We start from the raw sequence: 26665 nt of genomic DNA, 5'->3' as shown, positions 1-26665 counted from the left end.
ACAACGCGTTTTTTCGTTTTTCAAACAATAATCTCTTTTCACTTTATTCTTTTTAATTTCTTCGAATTAAAATACGTAATTTTTAAAATTTCTTTTATTATTCTTTAAAATTCCTATCCCATACTTCAAACAAAAAACTTTATATTGCAAAAATATAAATATATATTAACTGCATCTATAAAAATAGAAGTCTTATCTAGATCGCGGAAAATTCTAATTACTGTTTTCTTTGTACACTTTCACGAGAAGTAGCTCACCTAATTGTGTTCTTTCTCTAATCATTTCTTAGAGCGGGTATCAATTCCAACTGATAAGATCCTTTTCCCAATAATTACTATTTTAGTGATGCTGTTTTAAATATAATAAGGAAGGTTGCGTGATTTTTTTTTGTTTTTTTTTATTTAAGATATTTTAATTTCGGGCATACATTTACAAGAAAAAACTTGTTTCTTTATATGTCATTTACGTGTATTTTTTTAGTCAAAATTTATTTTTTACATAAATATTCGCGTATTTAAAATAGAATTTTCATTAAAATAAATATTTTACACAACTAGATTTTGATAACAATGTTTTTCACGCAAAAGAAATTTCATATGCATATGACAAAAATACATTTTTAACAAATTTTTTAAAATTTATTTTATAAAAACATAATTTTTAGGAAATCGAATTTCACGTAAATATAATTAAATAAAAATTTATTTTTCTCATAAATATAATATAATTTTATAGAAACAGATTTCACGCAAATATCTATATTTAAAAAAAAAAATTTGCGCAAATACACAATTTTATAAAATTGCATTTTAAGTAAATTAAATCCTATAAAACAGAATATTTAATAAATGTAATCTTCATAATTTATTTTTTTAAATGCATTATACATAAATAAAATCTAAAAAATAAATAATAAGAACATAAAATATATTTTTTTTGAAACGTAGAAATTTTTAACTTATGACAAAATACAGTAGAAATGTTTTTACATGCGAAAGTGAAACAGACAACTCTTTTGCAATGTAAAACTATCTAAATAATAATTTTTTTTCTATAAATTAAGCATTTTATGTAGTTTAATTTCATTTATTTACACTTTATGTTCATAATTTATCAACTTAAATACTAAAATAAATAAGTGTGTGAAAAAAAAAGACTTCGGGGGTAATAATGCTTGTGATAAACATCTTTTCATAATATTGCAGAGTGAGTAAAGTGAGACGCCATTATTTACAATTTATTTCTATTTGTTTTGGCTGTATTGTTTTAAAATATATTCTTGAACTATAAAGTGAGTATGTTAATTTCCAGAACTCATTCTATAACTTTTGCCAATGTTATGTGAATTACATTTAACCACTTCCATTAACAATTTTTTGGAGAAAAAAAATTCAAAAAATCAACCTATTTTTTTATTTCATTAATAAGTACAAGAAACTAAAGCAAAACATAATGCACAAGTATTAAGTTGAATTTTTTAATTTTTTTATGTGTAAAAAATATTTAACTTATATCTCGGGTAAATTAAGTACGTAATTTAATAGGGTGATCTCGAGTTTTCTTAGGTAAATTAAAAAAAAGTTAAAATGTGAGTCTTTGTATGATAGTTTTTGAAACAAAAGATAACACAAAATGATACTTTCCAAACGCAAGTGAATGGATGCCCCATTTTTTTAAACTCTTTTTTCAATGTAAAGTCAGCAACCATCCTGTATGTCAGTGTTTCCCAAACGTATGACTTTTGTGTACCCTTTCTAAATTTTTCGTAACTCTGTGCACCACTCATAAAAAAATGAGTGTATTTATTACTATTAAAAAATTGCACAAAAGTGTAAAACTACAACTAACTGTTCACACCACTAATTATTAACTGTTAACTCTGCTAAAGATAGCCAATAGAAAAATACGTAGTTTTAAGTTTTAATGACTACCTTTGTTTTTAAATAAAATTTTTTGAAATTTTCGTTTGTTGCAAGATATTTCGAATAAGAACGCGTACCCCCACTAAATTGTTCCCGTTCCCCTTGGGGTACGCGTACCACACTTTGGGAAACACTGGTATATGTAATCGCACAAAGTATACAGTCCCAGAATCCAACAGCAACTTGGAACAGTCTGAGTTGGGACCGAGGGTGTGCGGTATGGGTCCTCGTTAAACTGCTCTACCTTAAAGTGCTCGACTTCGTGAAGATCGCTGGCTACCGAAGCGTGGGTGCCATCCCCTCTGCAGAGAATCAAAATTATGATGTTTTCGGATCCTACTCAGGGATGTTTCCCAGACCGTCGCCAATAGCCCATTGTGCAGCTGACGTAAATGAACTAAAACTTTTTATATGAAACTCTCGGTTGTATGGAATGGAATATGTGTTCAACTTTCGTATTAGTTTGACATCAACTTCTTGTGTTATGAGTTAAATCACTGAGATAGAATAAAGTTCTTAACAGATTCGAGCAACACTAAATTCTTCTTTTAGAAACTAGTTTTAAAGAAGGAACATATCAGTAAATCTCAGCTGAACTAAAAACTAGACTTTTATTTAAATAATAAATAATTTTTTTTCTTCATCTTTGGATAAACGAAATTTATGATTTATGATTATGACAAAAAGTGAATGATACTTTGGGTAAAATTCAAAGGTGAGCTTTCGTTTCAAAACATTTTATTTCAGTACATTACACATGAAGCATACATTTGCCTTCTTTGGGTTCTTAATACATTATATAAGACTTCTGTTTACATTATATAAGACGCCATCTAGTGGCTCTGAATAGCATTTTTATTATAAGATGCCATCTAGTGGCTTATAATTTGTCAGATTCTACACTTTGAAATATTAATTTAGGAAACTCAAAATATCTACCCATTCTGTGTGTCTTATAGTGTGACTATGAATAATAATAATTTTTTTTTTCATTCTTTTTACAGGAGATTGCGGCAATGATTTCAGAAAAAAGTTTAAATAAATGAAGGACTGAAATGACTGCCGCCGCCATTTTAGATTTTTAAGAGACTGTTAAAATGTTATGATTGATTCAATCCCAACGATAACAGATTTTTATGATTCACAATTAATGTAAAATGAAAAACTAAATAAAATTTACGATGTTTACATAAGGACTGTTTCTTATTTATGAGAGCTCATTACAAATAGCTGTGTTTATGAAGTTGAAAAAATAAAACGCAAATTTGTGGGTGCTGCTTTGAATATGATAATATTCCTGGAAGTTTCTTACTAGTAATTATTTACAGTTACTTGGCATAAATTATGAGACGCACTGTAAAGATTCTATGCAAAATCTTAATTTATCAGGTGATACTCTATAACAGCTTTACTGCTTTTTAAGTGACTGTTTGCACTTGTTTACGTTGGTGCATCAATTGGTTAAATTAGGTGATATATTATAGAATAATTATTATATCAGGTATTATATTGTAATAATGATATGCAGATGTACTGTTTTTTACGCGACTGTTTGAACTTGCTTACGTTAGTGTATCAATTGGTTAAATGAGATAACATAAATTCGACAATAGGATACATTAGACGATATATTCTATAAATATAGAATATTTATCATATTAAGTATTATATTACTATAATTAGACCACTTCATTAGACACACTGCAGTTTTTTAATAGCTGCATGTTTTGCACGAGTGTATACACAATACTTTTATGTTTAAACATACACGTAATGGGTTTTTATTCAAGAGTTTCTTTTTATATACTTTCTATTTGTATTTATTTTCAACGTATTGCATTACAATGTTAACCCACTGATACAGCAATTTATATTATATATCGTCTAATTTAACCATTTGATATACGAACGTAAACAAGTGCAAACCGGTTTCAGTTGCGCAAAAAAAATATGGCTGTATTAGTATCACCTGATAATTAAGATTTTTACATAGGTCCCCAACCCTATGCCCGCGGGCACCATGGCGCCCTTCGATCGGTTTAGGTGCGCCCGCTGCTTGTGCCCAACGATAAAATACTTCAGTTTTCCATTTTCCCATAAAATGTTATGAAATATTTTTTGCTTTTTCAATATGGATGATAAACACAACCAAAATAGAAATCGCCAGGAAAAGGACCTCCATCCCCACAGATATAAGCACAAAGCAAAATATAGCTGACCACTCGCGAATTGCATATATGAACTCATACTTTGTATGTTTTGTAAGCAATTTCGTAATAATTTATTTTACTCAAGGATATTAATAATAATTATATTCATATGTTAAATTAATTTTTAAAATTAAATTTTTTGTGCATTATATGCAGTGTGTATTATTTCCTATATCTACCAACTATAAATTTATCTTGAAAAAATAAGTCGTGCCCGCCATTCGACCGATATTCTGGTATTTGCTCTTAGGTACAAAAAGGTTGGGGACCCCTGACATAGAATAACCTCAACCTAGAAACCACTTTACAACAAAAACCGTCTCGTTTATACAACATAATCCATATAAATCTAAAAAGTTCTCGAGAAGTTCCGATTTGTCAAAATATCATGCTATTGGGAAATAATGCCGCTTTTTCAAAAATGATTCAAGAATAATGCATTTCATTCAAATCATTATAAGGTTTAAAATGAAGAATATACATTATAAGAAATCCATGTTTATTGATAAAGTGACGATCTGGTGGTGATCATTTAGTTTTGCCCATCTTCCATTGTTTTATTCCCAGATAGAAAAATAAGGTTTATTTTCCCTCAACAAAAACCTTTTGATGTAAACCTAAAAAGTTTTGCAACACGGTTTACGTGTAAACCTTCTAACCTGTGGCAATCCTTCAAACCTTCAAGATCTGTGACAATCTTCTCTATTCCATGCACATTATCCTAATCCAAAACCTTGGAACTTTCTATATAAAAACCTTCAATCTAGGCTGACTAAGGGTTTTCAAGCGTGAAAAAATCCTTTAATAACACTAGTCTCAAGGTGAAAATAATCTTAAATCTAGGTCATTATAAGGTTTCTTTTCTCAAAGTCTAAAATCCACCTTCAATGGATAAAGCCATTTGATCCAATCCCTAGCGTGAGGTCAGCTAAAACGTCATTTGAGGTTTAGAGTTTTTTTTTTAAAAAAAGTGCATTTTTATGCCTGCTCTAATTTGAAAATTTGTAGTTACACTTTCGAATTTTTTAGTTTGCATCCAAGTACGTAAAAATACAATCATCAGATTAAAAGTTATTTAAAAAATTTTTCTTTTCTGAACTGAATATACGAATTCATTTTGAAATGCTTGAAAATCGGGATTAGCAAGGTTTTGCTCACATTTATAAATTTCATTTAAAATAATATCAAAACTTCGGGAATTTAACAATAATGCGAATTAGCAATTTTTTAGACTGCATTGTTAAATGTGCCTCCATTAAATATATTTAACAAAAAGGACTCTAAACGGTTTATTTCATTCTTTATATTTTAAATTGCCAAAAATGATTGTAGTGATTTTTTTACAGTGTTCAGCAGGTAAAGTAATAAAGATGACTCTTTCAACTGTAATACAGAACCTAATCTCTGTAATGTATATAGTTTCTTTTTTTTAAAAAAAAAATAACTTCCTTTAATTGTTGAAAGCTATTAAGTACGAAATTTTATTAATACGATTTCAGTTTATACAAAAAATTCATATGCAGTCTTTTATAATTATTAATGTAATCTTAAAATTACAATAAATTATAGGATTTCTGTATACATTGGATTCATATTAAAAATTAAATATCAGTGAAAAGTGGATTATATATTATTTTTACATGCCATAATTACTGAATGATTGCTTTTACTATTATAAGTGATTGAACTATTTTATGGAATTATTTATTTTTCGAAACTTTTTTGACAGTTTTGGACAGCGAATCTGTTTGAAACCCTAAATCTGTATTCACAAGTTACGAAGACATTTTTTTAAACCTATACAAACTTAACTTTTTCTTCTGAGGAAAAAAAAAACGTTTGCTCGCTAGTGTTTCTTTCAAAGATTTGTATATTTTAAAGTTTTTGAAATTAAACTTAATAAAGGAAATAAGATCCAAATAATCAAAAAAATTTTATTGATGAAAATCGATCGTCATTCATGGAGTATCAAATAATATTTTCTTTTTTAGTTTGATGATGACTGGACAGAAAACTCCTCTTCACTCGAATCTCTGGAAATATTTAATAGAATTAAATACCTATCGCGTATTTTTATCTGTTAGATCAGTCAGTTACTTGATTTGTCAGTTATTTTTAAGAAATCCAACCAAATAAAATGACAGAATAATAAAAATAATAATTAATACAGGAAATTTCTCTCACAGGATGCGTGGCCAAATTATTCAACAAAAAATAAGCACCTTTTAAGCACTTTTCAAGCACTCAAAAAATATTTTTAAGCACTTTAAAAAAAATATAACTAGGCAGGGTTGGAAAGTTTTTGACAATTGACAATCTTATCTTGTTTTAGACGTCTTGTTAAAAAAAAAAGAAAGAAAAAAAACTTTTTGACATTGTTTTTAGCAATTGTCAAAAATCATGAAATTGTGAATCACGTAAAACGAATGGCGTTTTCATACGCTAAGGACTGACAATACGCCGAAATAGATTGGGGTTGAATTAAATGTGAAAACGTTGAATAGAACAATGTGTCTTTTTACATATTTCGAAGCGAAAATCAGCATAGTAAAGGAAAAATCTCATTTTGAAAAAGAGAAAATTAAGCACTTTTTAAAAACACTCAATGAAAAAAGCACCTTAAAGGGCTTTTTAAAAACGAAAATAAGCACCTTTAAGCACTTTTAAGAAATTCTAGGCACCCTGTTTCATGATTGCTTCGACGAAAGGACCACTTTTTATACCCATTTATTGGTGAATAGCAAAAATAAAGTTTTCAGCGAAAATGCAAAAAATATATGCTTTTTTTTATTTTTTTATTTTTAAAAAGGAATAATTTTAATTGCTTGAAATTGATGTAAAATAAAAAAGACTTCCAATTAAAATAAATATTTATATTCGTAAACAAATCGAATAAAGAGTCAGAGAAAAGACTCTGGATACTTCTGGTCCGGAAGGTTCCTTCCCTTTCAGATATCTGTCTAAATGGAGTCGAATGAGTGGTGCTCTCTCGTCAAATAAAGGGCGCACTTTTCGGACTTCATTCTCAAAAGGCTACTCTCATGATTTAGAAAGAAATTCATTGTTAGAAGGTGGCATGACTTAAATGAATAGTGTGTCGAGTATTTAACTTAAATTTAATGCATCACATTTGATCATTTTGCACCCAATGTTTTATACCGGTACATAAATTCCAAAAACTGATTCATTTAGCCCGTTTGAAAAATTTATTGAAAGGATATACAAATGTATCCTGTTTGTAAAAGTTTCCCAGTTCTAGAATATTTTTTTTTAAAAATATTGCCACATAAGATGTTTACACGTGAAAAGTTTGAGTGTTAAAAATATCTATAGTGTTGCACAGCTTCACCATTTCGAACGAATATATTTTCTTCTGTTTTTTAATAATTATTTTGTCATATAAAATGTTCTATTCGCCTTTAAATTTAATCGCAGCTCATAAAAAGTAAAAATATGCTATTTTAAGAAAATAGTTATTTAAAAATAGTGCATTCATAATTTTTGAGGAGTCAGGGAATCCAGCCGAACTCTTCAAAAAGCTCGGAGTCAAATATTCTGATTCCAGGGCTAAAAAATTGAAACAATTAAATTGACACCAGTACTATATATTTAGGACGTCTGTATTGGCAACAATAAAGTCATTCATTTTGTTAGATTATCTTAAGTAATAATTTAAGTAGAGTTGAATAACGAGTTAAGTATTTGCTTAGAATAATTTTGTATTTTTTTCAGATTTATTTTTGATCCTTTCCAAAATTTGCTGTAAAAAGTAAACAGTGCCCAAAGCTTACCTTTTTTTAGGAATAAATTATACAATACTCAAGTTAAAACAGAAGTCAGTCTCATACTTGTGGTGATTATGATTACTAAAATTCTATACATAAAGACCAGGAAAATAAGTACTTTTGGGCTGCAAATCCTTCACTACTTTTTGATAAATCATTTAATAATGATTGAAAAATTTTGAATTGCTAAGGTAAGAAATTTTTTATATTATTTAAAAACCACAGTCATATAATTTATGAGTTATGAAGTTTTAAAAAAGTTGCATTTATTTCTCGACAACTATTCAATCGATTTCATACACATTCTGTATTGTGTGTCATTTAAATTTTCGTGCTTTAAGATGATGCAAGAATTTGCATGCCTTACAATTCGAAATTTTTTCTACTGGTGGTAAAAAATTTAATAAAAAATAATAAATAATTATTTAAAATAAATTTTTACTCTAAACTATCTCAGTGAACTTTATCATTAGTTGTAAAAATTTCTAATTACTACTTGTTTAGTTTTCGAGCTCTAATGAAATAAGCAAAAAGTGAGTTTAACATCCAAATATTTGATTGCTCTCATGGAGTATTATTTTCCCGCATTTTTTGAGAGCCATCGAAAAAAAAAAAAACCTCGACTGATTCACCAATTCATAAGCAAAATAATATTATGTCATAATATTAGGCCATAATATTATCTAATAATATTAGGCCCATTGCGATTGAGTCGAAGAACTTGAAAATTACGTTTTACTAATTGATCATCCAGCTATAATACATTAAGAATTACAGTGAATCTGAAGTTTATATTTACATTATAGTTTGCACTTAGTGTTACATATTATTAATATCCTCAGAGTTTAAACGGTTTCGATTTTTTGCACCGTTTAATTTAGTTTAAACACGTTATATCGTGTAAAATAAACTCTGCATTCAACCTAATTTAAAAAGTATTACATACAATGCTTCATAAGATCAATCATATCAGAATTTCCATACTATATTAGATAAACAATTATGTTAACAGTGAAGAAATTTCAATTTTCATTTTTAAAGTTTATTTCTTTGTGTTAAAGAATACCGTCTAACTTAAATTAATTTCCGATTTTGTTTTAACTTGCTAACCATAAATGTCGGGTATCCCATTAAACTGAGCAATTTATTTGAACATTTATTGAAATATTGTGTTTTCTATATTTTTTAGATAGTTTTTGGTAAAATAAAAGATACAAAGTCGAATTTTTGAGTAAAAAATTATTCTAAAGTAATATATAAAAAAATAAAAAATTTTAAAAAGAATTATGGAAGTAAGAGAAAAAAAATTTTAAGTAATTTTAATATGCTTCTTACAGAAATTTTGAATAAGTTTTTCTTTTGTATATATATATGGAGACATTGCAATATTGCTTTTGCAGATATGTTGTTTTGAAATTTGTATCATTCATACTACCCTTCGAAATTCATAACAAAAAATAATAAGAATCATTTTAAAAACTCGAATAGTTACGAAAAATCTTTTTTCAAAAAATAATTCCAATAATGGTGTTTTAAAAACCGAAACCATTGTTTAAAACCATCGTATAACAAATAATTTTTTATTTTCACCTTCTATCTTAAATTGGAAAGAAAATTACAAATGTCTACACCACAAAAAACTAAATCTACTTTAATGAATGATTATTTAAGAAACAAAAACGAAATAAATTCAATTTTAATAATGGAATTAACTGAATCAAATTACTCGTTCTTTAATTAATGTAACCTCCACTTCTAGTTATATAGATTTAATGGCAATTCTTAGAGAAATGTAAAAACAACTTTGAAAAATATTTTTTTGCATTTTAAATATTTGACTTATAAAATTCAATTTACTTTAATAAAGCATTTTTCTTCTGCATTTGTGTCAATATAGCATTCATTTTCTTGATTTTGGCTGAGTAAAAGTCCAGGAGCTGATGCAAAAATAATTTGAGAATAAATGAAGAAAAAAACATACTCATTACTTTAATTCTTTTCTAATTTGATATTAAAACATTGAAAAAAAAATGGAGATGAAAGGCTATAAGTTCTATTTTTTCAAAAAATTAGTAACAAACGTTTTATAGAATTTTTTTTAAAGAGTTCGAATTCAAATATTCAGTTCTCTGATGGATAAGTTCGTGCGATTTTATGATAAGGTTTCGCCCAGTTGTTTTTCGCTCATTCATCATCATTTTGTTTATATAAAATATATTGTTCTGACGCGTCACAAAATGAAACGCATTTGAAAAATAATCAAATACAATTGAAAGAACGTAGAATATGCGGAGAAGTAATTTTACTTGTTAACAATCTATAATGATAATCTTATGTCAAACCAGCTTTTCTCTCTTTTCCTTCAATTTTTTTAAAGATTTCGTTGTAAATTGTATGATTTATATCTGGTTATTAGCCTTTTTATCATTGTTTTTCACATGAAAGAGCTTATAAAATGAATATCTCGATAAACCTGAATTTTTCAACAATGAACAAATAATCATTATTTAAAGAAAAAAAAAGTGAAAAAATATATGAAAAAAATACTTCAAATTTTAGCAGCTTTCGAACAAATTGGAAGAAATGGGTTGTTATACGTTATAAGATCGATGTGAATCACCAAATTGATCTGATCACGAGACTGAAATCAGTAAAATGGTTTAAAGCGTTTGGTGTTTACATTGTTTGTCATTAAGAGATCTTTTCAATTAAAAATCCAACCTTTCTTCACTGAGATCAGAGAAATCTCCGTAAGTGACGGGCTTCATACACAATGTACACAATCCATCCAACTCTTCGAAGCACGAAAGACAATAAAGACCTACAATAAATACTTCGTTTTAATCAATATTTTTAAAAAATAAAATTTATTTGAATCCACCATAGAATTCAAAAATATGCGTTTGTTGTACTAAACCACCAAGACTGTGAAATGATTTCCTTTGAAATTTAAAGAGGGTCGATCCTAGGCTAATTACATTTCCTTTTAATTTTGAACCAGAACACTGGCGGATCAAATAACGGGACGAACTCATTTCGTGATCGATTTCTAACCCCCGCGTTACATAAAGAGGAAGAACCTTCCACGGTGACTGCCTTTGACGGTGTGTGAACATCCCAGTGATTCGAAAAAGCCAACTGGAAAACTCGATTCTTCCAATGAGGCGAACCGGGATAGAATCCCAGTCAATAAGAATTCTGCATCCGGCTTGCACCGACCACAGTGCTGACGTGAAATATCCTCAGTGGTAGACGGATCATGGGTGAGAGTCCCCGTGCCGTTATGCTAACCGTGGGAAGTTCTCGTGGTCTTCCTCCCCATGTAACTCAAATGCTGGCTAGCTCCATCAAAAAGTCCCCCACGAAGGCAAATTTCTCCCAATACTCGATCTAGGAGTTCCCTTGTCTTCTGGATAGGGTTCAAAATGACAAGGCTACTGAGTTGAACGTGAGTAATCGTAAACCCATGAAATTGGGTCGGCTGTTCAACAACGGTTATAAAATGATAAAATAAGATCATCTTATGTTTTAGCCCTGGATAGCCTGGTTGGTAGGGCACTGGGCCTACACCCAAGAGTTGGTGGATTCAATCCCGCCGAACGAAGACTCTCCGTGTGTGACTGATGCATGTTAAATCTGTCGAGTCTCAAAGTCCTCCATGTTCCCATAACAAATCAATACCTCTGGGGGTACTGATCTAGGAATTTTCCCGGAGTTGAACATTAGTAGTCGTAAACCCAAAATGTTCAACGACGGAAATAAAATAAAATAAAATCATCTCATGTTGTAGACTAGTTTGGAACAAAGAGAAGAATAATGACTCAGTCTGACTAAAATTTATTAATGAACCTATTTATTATGATCTTTCACTTAGCTCTGCATAAATAAATGTGTCATAATTTTTATCCGATAATTTTGAAGAAGTGAAGCTCTAAATACGATATTTCTTTTTCAAAGATTAATTTTACGATAAACAGGGGATAATGCATTTTGTAATAGGGCCGATCCAATATTTCAAGTGCTGAACTAATTATTTTAAATGTAGCCCCCCTGTTGTTCTGTCGTTATTTTTAGATTTGTTATTTTAACATTAAAGACTAATAGCAGCAAGCTTTTGAGTGAAATGTCATTTGGGGCTTCTCTTTTTTTCATGTTCCGGGCACAGGAGAAAATGTTCGCTCACTCGCGGATTACAGTCGCGAGGTAGGAATTATTTAAATATATAATTTTCTAAAGGAGAATTGTCTCTGTTCAGAATTTCCTTTCTTATTCATTGGCTAATTAATGGAAAATTTTTATTCCATTTCCTTCGTTAAGGGGTCACACTACTCTTGCAACATTTCTTTTTTTTAAATAAAGGTATAATCATCCATTTTGTGGATGCTTTACCTGCTCATTTAATTTATAATGAATAATTTATCTTCAAAAAATAGTTAATCTGTTACATTTTTTTAAAATTTAAAAAAATTCAAAATTTTTAAATTTTTAAGGCTTTTTTATTTTAACATATTTTCAAAAAAGTTTTTTCTTACTGCTTACAATATTCATCTTAACAATTTCGTGCATTCATTTGTTGATTTATGAATTAGAAAATTTTTTATAAATTATTTTGTAAAAAAGTAGAATAAAACAGTTAAAAATTCCTGTTAGGTATATATAACATGCTGTAAAAATTTTAATACCTCATAAAATGCTTATTCCATGCACAATTTAAATAAGTGTATTGTATTAAAAAAGTTTACTTCAAAGCTTTATCTTAAAAAAAAATCCTAAGGGATTTAATTAAGATTAAAACACAAAATTACCATCTGTGAGAAAAAGCACTTTAAAGTCTGTGAGCTGATCAAGTTTCTGCTTTAGAGCAATTTAAAATTATTCATAACTTTTTTTAAAAATGTAGATAGAGGGAAGATTTTTTTCAGTGCATTTGAAATAGTTTGAAATTTTATTATAAGCAATGAAAAAAAATCGATATTTTGGTCGTTTTTTGGGTACTGTGTAATATGTTCGAACTATGCTATCGAATTTGCAATTTTAATTAGGTCAATATTTAAAAAACTTTTTTTTCTAAGTTTGAAGTTTTTCTAAGTTCAAGTTTTAATTTACTTACAACATCAAAATTTGATAACTAAGTTCAATCGAACACATTTTAATAAATAAATGGAAATTTTTTTTAATTACTTAGAAAATAAATTAGGAAATTCGAAACAGATCCGTGGAGGGTCTTCTCTTCTATCTTGAAAAGGGAAAATTTAGGAATTTTATAACTGAATGTCCCCCCCTCTTTGTGTCACAAATTTCGTCAATTTTGTTCATAAACAAGGGAGACAATTTTTAATATTTTACCAATTCCAAACTTTTATTATTCGCTTCCCTTTATTATCCCGACTTAACTCGGCTATGTATATATTGCAAATAATTATTATACCGAGTAAACTCGGGCATAGCAGAATTCGTCAGTACGCTTTGTTTTATCACGTTTTTATTCGGCCGACAGCAAAACAAATAATAATCTGCTGTGATTGGAAGTTTGGGGTTTTTTTCAATTGTATATATGATGGTGGATGAATTTACATAGGAAAAAAAAAAGAGTAAAAAAAAAAAAAAAAAATTTTGCGAGCGAGCGAAAATAACGCAGATGATTTTTCAAATTATGAAGATGTGAACGTAGACTAATATTTAACTTTTATTATTTGCCCGAGATCATTTGGGAAGGTAAACTGATGGATGATTTTTTCACGTAAAAAAAATTAAAATTTCAACTTACAACGTGTGTTATTATCTTTTGTTTCAGTTCCTTGTATTTATAAATGAAATAAAAAAATACGTTTCTTTCCCTTAAAAAAATCGGTAAGGAAAGCGATTAATATCTAAGAATGTAAAAAAATATTTTTTCGTCGAAATTAAAACGTGAAGTCCTACTTCTTAACGTCTGTACCAGTTATCGGCATTTCAGCACTATACGTATATTTATGAGGAAAAGAAAGACGATTTTTTTCACTTTGTCAAATCAGAACTCAAATATCTTATAGTCAGTTGAAAACAAATATAAATTTTAAAAGAGTGATTTTATTCTTTCTCCTTATGGATGTACTGTTAAAATTTAAACTGGAATACCTTTGCAACCAGGTATCATGCATCGTCTAAAACTATCATCAGCCACTTCATTGCAGACTAAACAGTACTGCTTGGCAAATCCGAAGAATTTCAAGAGCTTCCAGAGAAGGGTGTATCTGTTGATGAGGCGCCAGACGAGGGACACTTGCTCGGTGGTGTCGTCGCCATAAAATTTGCGTCGCAACTTCCTGCGAAGGTATTTGCGAATGCCACCCCTCGATCTCAAGATCTTGTTATATAGCCAAAGTGTCCGCAATTTCTCTCTCTCGGGATAGAATAGTGAACAGATGATGTGTCTTAGTCTTAAACCGTAACTTTCCGTAAACACCATCAACACACATAAGATGTAGAGGAAACCTGAAATGAAAAATCTCTGAAAAACATGGTCTCTTATATTGGGAAAGAAAAAACTGTCAAAAACTGTCGTGTGGATCTATTACTAGAACGCACTCGTAATAGATCCACACGACACCACCGAGGTGATCAGCTTGAAGGTTGACATAGTCGATTCTGTGGCTATCGACTATGTCAACCTTCATCTATGAAAAGTTATCCCGACATAGAACCGAGTTAACATGTCTTATATACTAGGGAATTGTTATTATATTTTTGTAGTGCTAGATACTCTACAATTCTATGTAAAATCTTAATTATCAGGTCATACTACACAGCTTTAGTGTTTTTACGTGGCTGAAACTGGTTCGCACTTGTTTACGTTAGTGCAGTGATTCCCAAAGTGTGGTACGCGTACCCCCCCAAGGGTACGGGGACAGTTTAACGCTCTTATGCAAAATATCTTGCTACAAACAAAATTTCAAAAATTTTTTACTTAAAAACAAAGCTAGCCATGAAAATCTACGATTACGTATTTTTCTACTGGCTATTTTTTTTTTCTGCACAGCTAACATTCAATAATGAGTGGTGTCAACAGCTAGTCGTGATTTTAAACTTTTGTGCAATTATTTTTTTATCACAGCAAAAAAACAATATCATCCTTCTCACTGATGCAAATAAATTTATTAACAAAACTTTGTACCAAAAAAGAAAAATAAACATATATCTTTAAAAAATACATTCATTTCTTTTTTATCAGTGGTACACAGCGTTGCGAAAAATTTAGAAAGGGTACATAAAAGTCATAAGTTTAGGAAACACTGCATTAGTGTATCAGTTGGCTAAATAAGACGATTTATAATATGAATTCGACGATTGGATACATTAGGCGATATATTATATATAAATATATTATATATAAATATAGAATATTTATTATATCAATCATTATATTAGTATAGTATAATAATTAGATCCAATTATGAGGCGCAATGTAGTGTTTTAATAATGACATGTTTTGAACGAGTTTATAGGCAACACTTTTATACTTAAACACACATGTCATGGATTTTTATTCGTGACATTTTTTTTTATATACTTCCTATTTGTATTTATTTTTAACGTATTGCGTTACAATGTTAACCCATTGATAGAGGAGCGTGAACAAGGTTTCATCCGAGTAAAAACAATACTAACGCAAAGTAATATTATGGCGAACGCTAGATAATATTAGTTTGCATAGAATCTAATATTATATAATGCAGAGCAAACAGCGACCTTTTGTATCTTTCTAATATTAGAAGTTGTGCAAGATAACGTTAGATTTGGCCGATTTTCTGATGTTATCTAATATTAGGTGCTACTTGGGGTGCGTCTAATAACATGACTGTAAATCGGTATAGATCACAAATCGACGTGCACAAGATAATAATTAATATGAAGGTTTCATTTTAAAGCAGCATTTAATAACCCTGACAATATATTGCTCAAAATAAGAATGTTACTCCATTTCTTATTAATCTTTATTAATAACACTTATTTCTTTTGGAAATAGTGTATTGAGGGCTTGAAAAATAACGATCCAATGAAAATTTCACTCCATCTTTCAGGAATCGATGTGGGTATATTGTTTTGGTTTTTTAGTTTCATGTCAGTATTTTGGTCAGAAAATAGTATATTTTATGATTATTGTGTAACACTCTCGGTAATGTAACCTTAAAAAAAAGTCACCTAATTAGGTTATATAACTAATAATATATTTTAGTTACTGGTCCTCTAAACTAAATCTTCAACCCATGTTGTGTTTTTATTAATATCCCACTCATGAAGATGTTCGTTGTCAAGGCAGATCCTATCTATTTTAAGGGAAGTGTTTCTTCTTGTTTTACAGTGGCGCCATCTATAGCCAAGAATTAGAATTATGCCATACAAATACATCACAATTTTAAAGGGAGGACACCTGAATCGATCCATCTCCAGAGAAATGGAAGACTTTGTGACCCCGACAGAATGCCCCAGTCGGTGAAGATCTCTCAGGCAAAGATCCTATATTTTGTAGACTGCAAGTGAAAGCCTTGCATTTTCATTTAAGAGCAGTTCAACTGCCATCTTTTAACTTCATCGAATGAATGTCTATCCAAAGAAGAAGAAGAAGATATTTAAATTCCTCCTCTTTTATTAGATTAGTGCAAGAGGTCCATTAAATCCCTCTTAAAAGCAAATCATTTCCGAAAATGGATTAAAAGGGAACTTTTAATAACGATCAAAGAATTCAACGAGAGAAAGTTTTTTTACCATCAATTAACTTTTGTTGTTTCCTTCATTTGTAAATTTAGACCGGAAAGATCATTAAAAAGATGACAACTATGAATTCTGGTTTAAAATAACCGATTCGAATCTCTCTTCTCCAGCTGATGAACGAGTCGGCTTCGTCGAAAAAATGTTTTTCACACCATTTCATTAAAAGTGATTTTAATTTGGGCAAATATTTTTAATTACGCAAACGAAAATATTTATCCAATGTAACTCAGTTAAATTATTGCTCGTTACGTTTTTGAGAAAATGTTTTTAAAGGAATTATTGAAAAGCATTGAAACTATTAAAAATTCGAGATTAGTAAATAAATTATATTTTAATTTATAAATTCTAGAGCCAAATTTATTTAGCTGAGTAACTAAATTAATTTTTAAAAAAACGTACGCAGATGAGTTTAAAGTATTATTTTTAATTGTTTACTAGTTATGAATGTTCACTAAATAATTTTTTTTTCATTGTGCCTGTGAGATTTCTCTTACATGTCGTCATAGAAAGGCACCAAAGAATTGAAATATGTGAGCTGTCATAATCATACATTAATTCAGTGGAACATTTAAACTATCGTCTCCTCCACACATCTAATAAAAGCCATCATTCTCATTAATACGAATGAATTCGCGTGACTTAATTGTCTCTCTTTGTTTAAACTTCGACGATGAAAAGGATCATAAATTTATATAGCCATCTTCTGATTTAAAATAAACAAAAACCTTTTTTTCTTGATTTTTGAGTTATTAAATTTCTTTTAAACGAAATTCAGTTTTATATTCCCAAGAGATTAAAAATTTTGTTATTTTCATGATATTTTGGAAGCTTTCATTTTTTTTTTTAATTACGGGTTATTATTTGTACCTATAAACTAATAATTTTAAAACTTTCCCTCGCAGTTTCAAAATTTTATTTTCCCTCGTCATACATCATATTCTTTTTTTGTTGATATTTTTATTGATTTTCGATTTCTTCATTTTAAATCTTTATGATTTCAATGATTTAACATACAACATAACATATTTTAATCTAATTTTGTTTCCTGCTGAACATCATACTATAATGGTGTTAACTTCCTGCTAAAAAATAGAAGAATAAATTAAACTGTTTTGTTTTTGATAATTACATTTTTTGATATATATATATATATATATATATATATATATATATATATATATATATATATATATATATATATATATATATATATATATATATATATATATATATATATATATATATATATATGTCACGGCGAAAGACCGAAATCGGTGGTTGTTGACTTTTACCGGTGAATGTCGACAAACACCAAATACGTCGGTGAAAGATCAAATATTTCATTACATTCTTGTACATTCTGACCCTCACCGGTGTATGTCGACAATCACAGATATGCTTTGGTGAATGTCCGGAATATTTATTACATTCGATTTGATATGAATTTATTCGTGGATATAATTACATTTATTCGATATTTTAACCCTACACTGATGATTTTTTAAGGTTAAGTGCCACTGCCCGGTATACCCTACACTGATGTTTTTTTAAGGTTAAGTGCCACTGCCCGGTATACATTTGCCCGGTATACCCTACACAGAGGTTTTTTTAAGGTCAAATGCTATTGGCCGGTATATATTTGCCCGATACTCCAAACACTGATGTTTCTTCTAATCTATCGTTGGTAAGTATTAAAATATAGAATAAATATAAATATATCAAATAAATATAATAATATTAACGAATAAATTAATATAAAATTGGATATAACAAATTTTTCGGACATTCACCAAAGCGACTATGTGATTGTTGACATTCACCGGTGAGAGTCAGAAATAAGGGTATTTAGCAAATATTTCGGACCTACACCAATAGACTACGTAAATGTTGACATTCACCGGTGAATGTCGACATTCTCCAGAGTTCGGTGTTTCACCGTAACCCACGCACGCACGCCCGCACGCACGCACACACACACACATATATACATACATGCATACATACATACATACATACATACATACATACATACATGCATACATGCATACATGCATACATGCATACATGCAAACATGCATACATACATACATATGTATATATATATATATATATATATATATATATATATATATATATATATATATATATATATATATATATATATATATATATATATATATATAATATATTGTATCTAACCCAGTCAGTGAAGATTGACATTGTCTATAACAACTCTTCCCCACATTGGTGACTACAGGACGTGATGTGAACACGCCTGCCTTGTCAGAATCTCCCACTTCGATTTGAACACGCCTACTTAGATAGATTGCCCACATTGGACAGTTTACTTGCTACTTGTTGGGACTGCGACATTATCCACCTCCTCACGCTGTTGCTACTCAGTCTCGATCACACACAACGTCAGCCTGTATACACTCGACTGCTCATGGCAACACAAGAGCAAACACGACGGTGAACTTAATTCTGCTCTCGCGACCAGCAAAAGTACGGTGATCTTAATAAAGCTCTCCCGACTTCTCCTCAAAAAACAGCAGTGAAACAATTCATGGTATCCGTTCATCGAATTCCATCACAGATATAATTCTGCTGGCGGGGGAGTACTGCAGTGTATCCACCACAACAAAAAATACAATTCCATTTCAATAGTATATAAGACACGTTAACTCTATTGTATGGTGGGGATACCTTTTCATAAATAAAGGTTGACATTGTTGATAACAACTCTCCTTACAATATATATATTTCACAAAAAATATCCACCTCACTCATGGCAGATAAATGAGTATAGCATGTAAATGAAAAAGCTCCTCCTTCCTATTCAAAGATCAACTCCGTAAGCATGTTTTTTTTTCCTCCCTCCATTAAAAAATGTATAATAAAATCAGGGCATTTAATTAATACCGTTACTTAAAAAAAAGGCCTCACTCAGATTAGTTATTTAAAAAAGTCTTATAAAATTAATAATTCAACTACTTCTTAACGATTTCGCTTTTTTCTTTCTCAACGTTGAATCAGAAAGTCTTACATAAAATGTTAATTAGACATTGTATTATTTATTTGCCTCGGATTATAACATTGTGTTTAAAAAAACGAATCCTCGAACCCTGTGTGCATAAATATTATTAACGAGTAAATAATGTAATCATTTATGGCATCTATTTTTGTCATGAACAGAAGGAACATTTATTATTCTCGCGAAGAGAGCTCTTTCTCTTAAATAAAAAGGTTTTTTTGATAATTCTTGCATTACATTTCAAAATAAACTTTATTAAAGAAAATATCTGGAACAGAGACGATTCCTTAAAACACAACTTCAATCTTTTGTTGACACCGCCACTTCCCTTACCACTTATTTTGAAGAAAGAAAAAATGTTTTTTTTTTTTTTTTAATATTATTAATAAATAAGAGGAACTACAACAAAACATAATGCAGAAATTTTAAGTCGAAATTTGAAAAAAAAAACATTTCTTTTTATGTGTAAGAAACATTTAGTTTAAAATCAGTTTACTATCTCGAGTTATTTCGGGCAAAATGAAAAAAAAAGTTAAATATGAGTCTTTGTATGATAGTTCTTAAAACACAAAGTGATACTTTTCAAGCGTCAGTAAAGGAATACGCCATTTTTTACTCTTATTATTGCTATCGAAATTCAACAACGATCCATATATACAGTCCAACAGCAAAATTCCCAAATAAAACTTGGCAAAGTTCCAATTAAAGCAGATTATGTTTTTTGCTTCCGGCCGAGTAAAAACGTGATAAAACAAAATGCACCGACAAATAATCTGCTAAGCCCGAGTTTTCTCGGGATGAAAAATATTTGCAATGTATCGGCCGTATCTCCAAGTGTGGTTTCCTAAGCAATGAAAAAACACAATAATAGCCGAATAAAATAACTATATAAACTGAACTCAGTGGCACGATAGCCCATACAGGGCCAAGGCCTACTGTGGCCATCACAGTTTTCTTGACCTCGGGCTCTGGGGTGCCGGAGCAGATGTTCCGGTTGAGTGGTCAGCCGAACGCGAAACCCCCAGTGTTTAGTTCCCAAACATGCTTGGTACTCATTTATCGACCCACTGAAGGGATAAAAGGCTGAGTCGACCTTGCCCGGCCCGAGGATCGAACCCAGGACCTGTGGCACGGGAGCGCGATGCGCTACCACTCAGCCACCGGGCGTCAAAATAACTATATAGAGTGCGGTAATGGTATGGTATTAATATGATTAAATAATATGGTTAAATTACGTCGACGCATGGATTAACGGCTCATAATGGGTTTATGGTCAGCTCAGGGTAGAACCGCAAATAGTTACTCCATCGTTTCTAGCCACACTCCTTCGAAAAAAGTACCGTTGAGATGATTCCCGGATAAGAACACTTTTTTTTGATCTGACAAATAAATTCTGATCTGAAGTAATATACATTTAAAGTGAACAGTTTCACATAACTTTCGAGTACTTTCCCTTCTGCCAAACCTTCAAATAAATAAAAAAAAAAATCTGATCTGATTTAAAGTGAACTGTTTCACATAACTTTTGAGTACTTTTCCTTCTGGCAAACCTTTAAATAAGTAAGTTAAAAAAATTTAGAGTTGCCTTAATTGCATTTTCGAAAAAGCGTTTTTGAAGAGAAAACGGGAAACTAAAATAATGAATATGAGAAAAAAAACTGTTTAAGGAGGCCTTAAAATAGTTTTTATATTTGATCATTGCGATAGAGTTGTTGCCAAAAAGAGGATCCAAAACTTTATAACTTCAAAATGCTTTCTATAAAAATTCCTATATATTTCTTCTAAATATAATGTTTCAAGAATTGCAGTCAGTTTCGTTGGTTCTTAATGAATTAGACTTTTATTGGACAATTCGAAGACATTTATAGAACTTTTCAAAGAGCCATTTCCAATTTTGATAGATCATTTTATTTTTCAATTTCTATAAATTTAATATATTTCTCTATTTCCTACATCCATTTGTTCGAAATTAAACATAAAATTCCAGTACCATTTTAGAAAAGGACGTATTATTTTTACTTTTGGTATTACCGTTGTCTGCCTATCTACATTATATAAACCAAAACGGATTCTTTTCTCATGTTGTCGTCAAAAGCAACTGTACAAAGGGTGATCACTTAAGAGAGATGAAATGGGAAAGAACAGTTTCTCATCAGTCTCCCATTGATATCGAGCTTCAAAATTTATTTTCATTTTTTTAAAATACATTTTACGAATCTTTTTAAAAGGCTGAAATTTGTATATCTTCATGAAATTATGTGTTACCAATGGAATGCCCAATATTTATATTTTTCACCTAATGAAGGCAACCGGAGATAGTTCGAAATGCATCGATAAAAAACATGTATGACCTTCAACGATAGAAAGACTGAAACTTAGTATATTGCCCAAAAGGCAGTCATAATGACTGGATTGTGAAAGAATGACTAATGTGTAAGGAAATGTGTTTGAAATTACTTTCTTAATATTTTTTTATATTATTTACAGTTATATGACAAGTTATAAATAAAATATTAACACTAAAAAAAAATTACATGTTGTAAAAAAAATCGCTGAAAAATTGCGGCATCATTGTTTTTCTAATTGAAAATAAAAAGCAGTCAAAATGACTTCCTTGGACGTGTTCTATTTTTAGAACATAAATAATAGAATAAATATGGTAAATGAAGGTTATCAAAACAGAGAGAGGGAGGGGGGAATATCACTCAAATATTGTAAGACATGATTGCTTACAAAAGAAGCTATGACTGAAAAGGAAGATGAAATTTACCTATCTTCTGATATTTGTCTAGATCGATAGGTATAGGATCAGGTAAGCATTCGGTGGTGTCAAACTCGGGAACTGTACTCATCAGGGGATCGAATTGAGTGATTATCTGCCGGTACATATCTGCCAGAACTCCACTTCCTTTCACTTCCAGTTGAATACCGGATGGAACTAGAAAGTAAATGTCTTTAATGGAGGTGCTCTAAAGACCATTTAAATGCAACATGATGCTTTATGTTCATAAAATGGATGGAGCAGCGATGCCTCTGGGGATAGAGCGTTCGCCTTCCAATGAGACGAACCGGGTTCGAATCCCAGTCGACACGAATTCCGGCTTGCACTGACTACAGTGCTGACGTGAAACGTCCTCAGAGGTAGACGGATCATGCGTTAGTGTCCTCTTGTCGTCAGGCTACCAGCGGGAGGTTCTCCTCTCAGAGTAACGCAAATGGGGGGTTAGCTCCATCGAAAAGTCCTCTACGAAGGCAAATTTCTCTCAATACTCGATCCAGAAGTTCCCTTGTCTTCTGGATTGGGTTCAAAATGACAAGGCTACGGAGTTGAACGTGAGTAATCGTAAACTCATGAAATTGGGTCGGCTGTTCAACGACGGTCATAAAATGAAATAAAATGGATGATCCCGTGAATTAGCTTAATACGTTGATTTAAAAAAAAATGCAGTTATTTATTTTCTGCGAATTGGCAAACTCTAAAATTTCATTTAAACTTGCATTCTCTAATTTGCAAGCCCATTTGGTTGCTCTTTGTCTAAATATCAACAAAACCTCCTCATCTTTATGCAAATTCTAATAGTTTTGATCTGAAAAAAGTGTCTCCGGCATCGCTGCAAAATGTTTTAAATAATAACGAGTGCTAAAGCTAACATAAATTTTCGAAAATCAAGCAAGAAAATATAATATGCTTATTTTTAATACGTCGTCCAAATGGCATTTACAGACGTTTTTGCTGCCGAATATGGATAATAATTCTTTTTAAATAACAAACTGCATGAAAAATTTATAAAAATAATTTATATGGGCGAGAGGTGACATATTTCATGACTCATTGACTTTTTTTTCTCCTTCAAAATGTATTGTTTACTCTTTCATATCGGGAGTATTATTTTAATTCAAATAAATTTATCTTTCGTTTGGGTGAAAGAAATTCTTTACCCATAAATAGAACGTTTGAATGGATAACAAATTATCTGTTAATAGAGCATTCTTTGTTTTGCTCAGAATGCTTTTCAATAACAAATTCACCACGATATCGTCTCTAGAACACTCTTTAATGTGTTTATAGTGACTCCAAATACTTATTTTTTGAAGAATTTTTTGAGCTGATGTGACCGAAATTTGGAGGTAAAATATGTCTCTTCCAGCATTCTTCCTCCACGTTTTAGTAGTAATTCACAAAATTTCAATGCTCGTAATCATGTGACTAGTCAATATTTTGGTTTATTTTAGCTTTATGTAAAAATCTTCTGCAATTCGAATCGCAATTTCTTTTATTCCATCAAACTCCTTCTACATGTCATCCCTACCTTTTATGCACACCCTGGCCAAATTATGAGATTCTATGCAAAATCTTAACTATCAGGTGATACTCTATACAGCTTTATCGTTTTCACGTGACTGCACTTGTTTACGTTCGTATTAGACGATACTGGTTAAATTAGACGACATATAATATAAATTCGACGAATGGATGAAGTAGACGATACATTATATATAAATACAGAATATTTATTATATCAAGCATTATATCATAATAATTAGATCAAATCATTAGACACATTGTAGTTTTTTAATAGTGACAAGTTTTACACGAGTTTATAGGCAATACTCTTATATTTAAACATACATGTCATGGGTTTATATTCGGAAGATTTTTGTATTTATTTTTAACGTATTAGATTACCATGTTGACCAGTTGATACACGAACTTAAGCAAGTGCAAACAGTCACATAAAAACTATACAGATGTATAGAGAGTATCACCCGATAATACATAGAATCTTAGATTGCGTCTCATAATTTGGCGAGGGAGTGTAGATTTTGAGCCGGAAAGCTAACGGAGCAATAAATTGTAAAACTGTGTGTGAGAATGAAATATTTGAGAATGTAACTCACGCCGTCCCTTTGATTGAATCTTTCCGTAGAATCTGATGATGATTAGAAGATGGTAGAGTGAATAGTCGAGGATGATATAGAGGGCCATTTGTATGCCGGATGTAAGGAGGGCCATACCTGACACAGAGAGCTTCTTTTTCTCGGCAGCCACCATTCGAACAGAGAATGTGCTCACGTATTTCCTCCTCTCTCGTTTTGTGAGAGGTAAAACGGTCTCTTTCCCCATAATGGCACGACGGTCATCCATGCTTACAAAGTCTGAAGATATGTATTTGTTATCAAAGTGATCAGCTTTCTTGTAACGCAGGCGGTACACGTACGCCCTGCAATAGAACAATTTTCATTCCTCCTTCTTTCTTTTATAATGCATGAGAATTCAGTAATCAAAACATTTTATGACTAATGAGAATTAATTCAATTAAAATAGTTACAAAGAAATGAGCCTAAATAAAATGCGGAAATTCTTCACTTTATCTAGATAGTAAAGGTTTAAGAGCGTGTTTTTTTTAGCACATTCATTTGTGGCAGAGTATTTCTCTATCTCAATTGGCAACACTAGAAAAATTAATTTTCATAAGTTGTCTGAATGAAGTAATATCGTATAATTAGTTATACGTTAAGTATTCGTTTAGATTCTTCTTGCGTCTTAAAAATAATTTAAGGTGAGTACAATGATTAGTTATATTCATTTTGTTGATTGTTTAAGGAATAGTTATAACTATTTTAGTTTAAATATTTATTTAGAATAGTTTTTGTAGAAAATTAGTTACGAAGTTAGTTAGGTTTATTTTTAACCCCTTTGGGAGTAGGAAACCAATTATTAGTGAGGGTCAAACAATAGTGTGTACAGTCGTCAAAAAAAAGAAAAAGATATCACCCTGAATAACTTTCGTTCTAATGATCGGATTTTCATGAACTAAGTGACAATCTTAATGCTTCCTGGGGTTGACCTCAAATATGTTAATTAATAAGTGATAACTATTACTTAAGTTACGACATCAGATACAAAATCGTACTTTGAATAAACATGTAGTTTTTTTTTTTTTTTTTTTTTTTACATATTTGGAATACTAACCCTTAAAATAGGGTGGGGGGGAGTAGACATATTTCAAAAAAATTGGGTTGCAATAAAAATTTATAGATATGGCGAAAGTTAAAAATAATGTCAAATTCCCTCGCCATAGAAAGTGAAACAATTGAAAACAACTATAAAGAAACTGCATGAATGACAAGACGATAAAACATTACTGTTAGTAAGCAAACAAGTGGAGAATTTTTAGATCTACTTTCTGGGGAAAGAAAACCGAGCTTTCTTTTTAATTCTTTGAAAATAAAATTTGAATCAATTAATAAATTATTTATGATTTTCAAAGATTTTAAAATCAGAACGTTGAACTTATTATCTGAATTTTTTTTAAATTTTTTAAAAGTAGTTTTAACGTTATTTACATGAAAATTATGTACTAAAACCAAATTTACATGAGTTATTGCTTGCTTTTACACCTCAGTTCGAGTCTTTTAGGTGAAGAAAGGATCCTGTAAAAAATTCGGAGGGCCAGATAAAGATAACGATTCTGATGCATATTCAGAAGGCTTTATAAAATCCACGGTATATTACTTTTCGATAAAATTCGAAAAAACTCAGTAAATGTTAAGTAGCATTTTACACACACACACACACACACACATATATATATATATATATATATATATATATATATATATATATATATATATATATATATATATATATATATATATATATATATATATATATATATATATATATATATATATATATCCCTATGTTTCTATACATTCCGAAACTTACTTTTGCAAGCACGTTCTTTCACTTCCGTTGCGATCAGTTACTTATTTATGCCAAAATATGGCTACTAGAGTTTCTTTGCTTTATTCCTTTATTTGTAACCTTATTTTACTATTCTCATCATCACTACCGACATCTGATACCTCATTTTAAGTAGAGCTCGTAAGGTCTTCAAGAAATTAAAAATGTGGCCGCAAAACTAAGAAAATGTATTTTAATACGTTTATATTCACCAC

At 30.2% G+C, this 26665-nt stretch overlaps 2 protein-coding genes across 3 annotated transcripts in view; one reads left to right on the top strand and one right to left on the bottom strand.

Moving 5' to 3' along the window:
* LOC107452576 (uncharacterized) overlaps positions 1-3115 on the top strand; it is a 50665-nt gene extending 47550 nt beyond the window's left edge. For both annotated transcript variants that reach the window (XM_016069077.5, XM_016069076.5), the window contains exon 4: positions 2927-3115. The gene's annotated coding sequence lies outside the window, so the exon portion shown is untranslated. The remainder of the gene's footprint in view (positions 1-2926) is intronic.
* Positions 3116-5987: 2872 nt separating this feature from the next.
* LOC107452575 (DC-STAMP domain-containing protein 2) overlaps positions 5988-26665 on the bottom strand; it is a 45898-nt gene continuing 25220 nt past the window's right edge. Inside the window, exons 8-12 of the mRNA XM_043052394.3 lie at positions 24602-24924; positions 22473-22640; positions 14035-14391; positions 10639-10738; positions 5988-6165 (exon numbers count right to left, since the gene is read on the bottom strand). Coding sequence (XP_042908328.3) covers positions 6120-6165; positions 10639-10738; positions 14035-14391; positions 22473-22640; positions 24602-24924 — 994 coding nt within the window. The 3' untranslated portion in view covers positions 5988-6119. The remainder of the gene's footprint in view (positions 6166-10638; positions 10739-14034; positions 14392-22472; positions 22641-24601; positions 24925-26665) is intronic.

The sequence above is a fragment of the Parasteatoda tepidariorum genome, chromosome 2, assembly GCF_982258835.1.
Source record: "Parasteatoda tepidariorum strain Cologne lab strain chromosome 2, Ptep-v5.0, whole genome shotgun sequence".
Classification (NCBI taxonomy): domain Eukaryota; kingdom Metazoa; phylum Arthropoda; class Arachnida; order Araneae; family Theridiidae; genus Parasteatoda; species Parasteatoda tepidariorum.
Note: the sequence above shows the minus strand (reverse complement) of the source record. Positions and strands in the feature narration are given on the sequence as shown.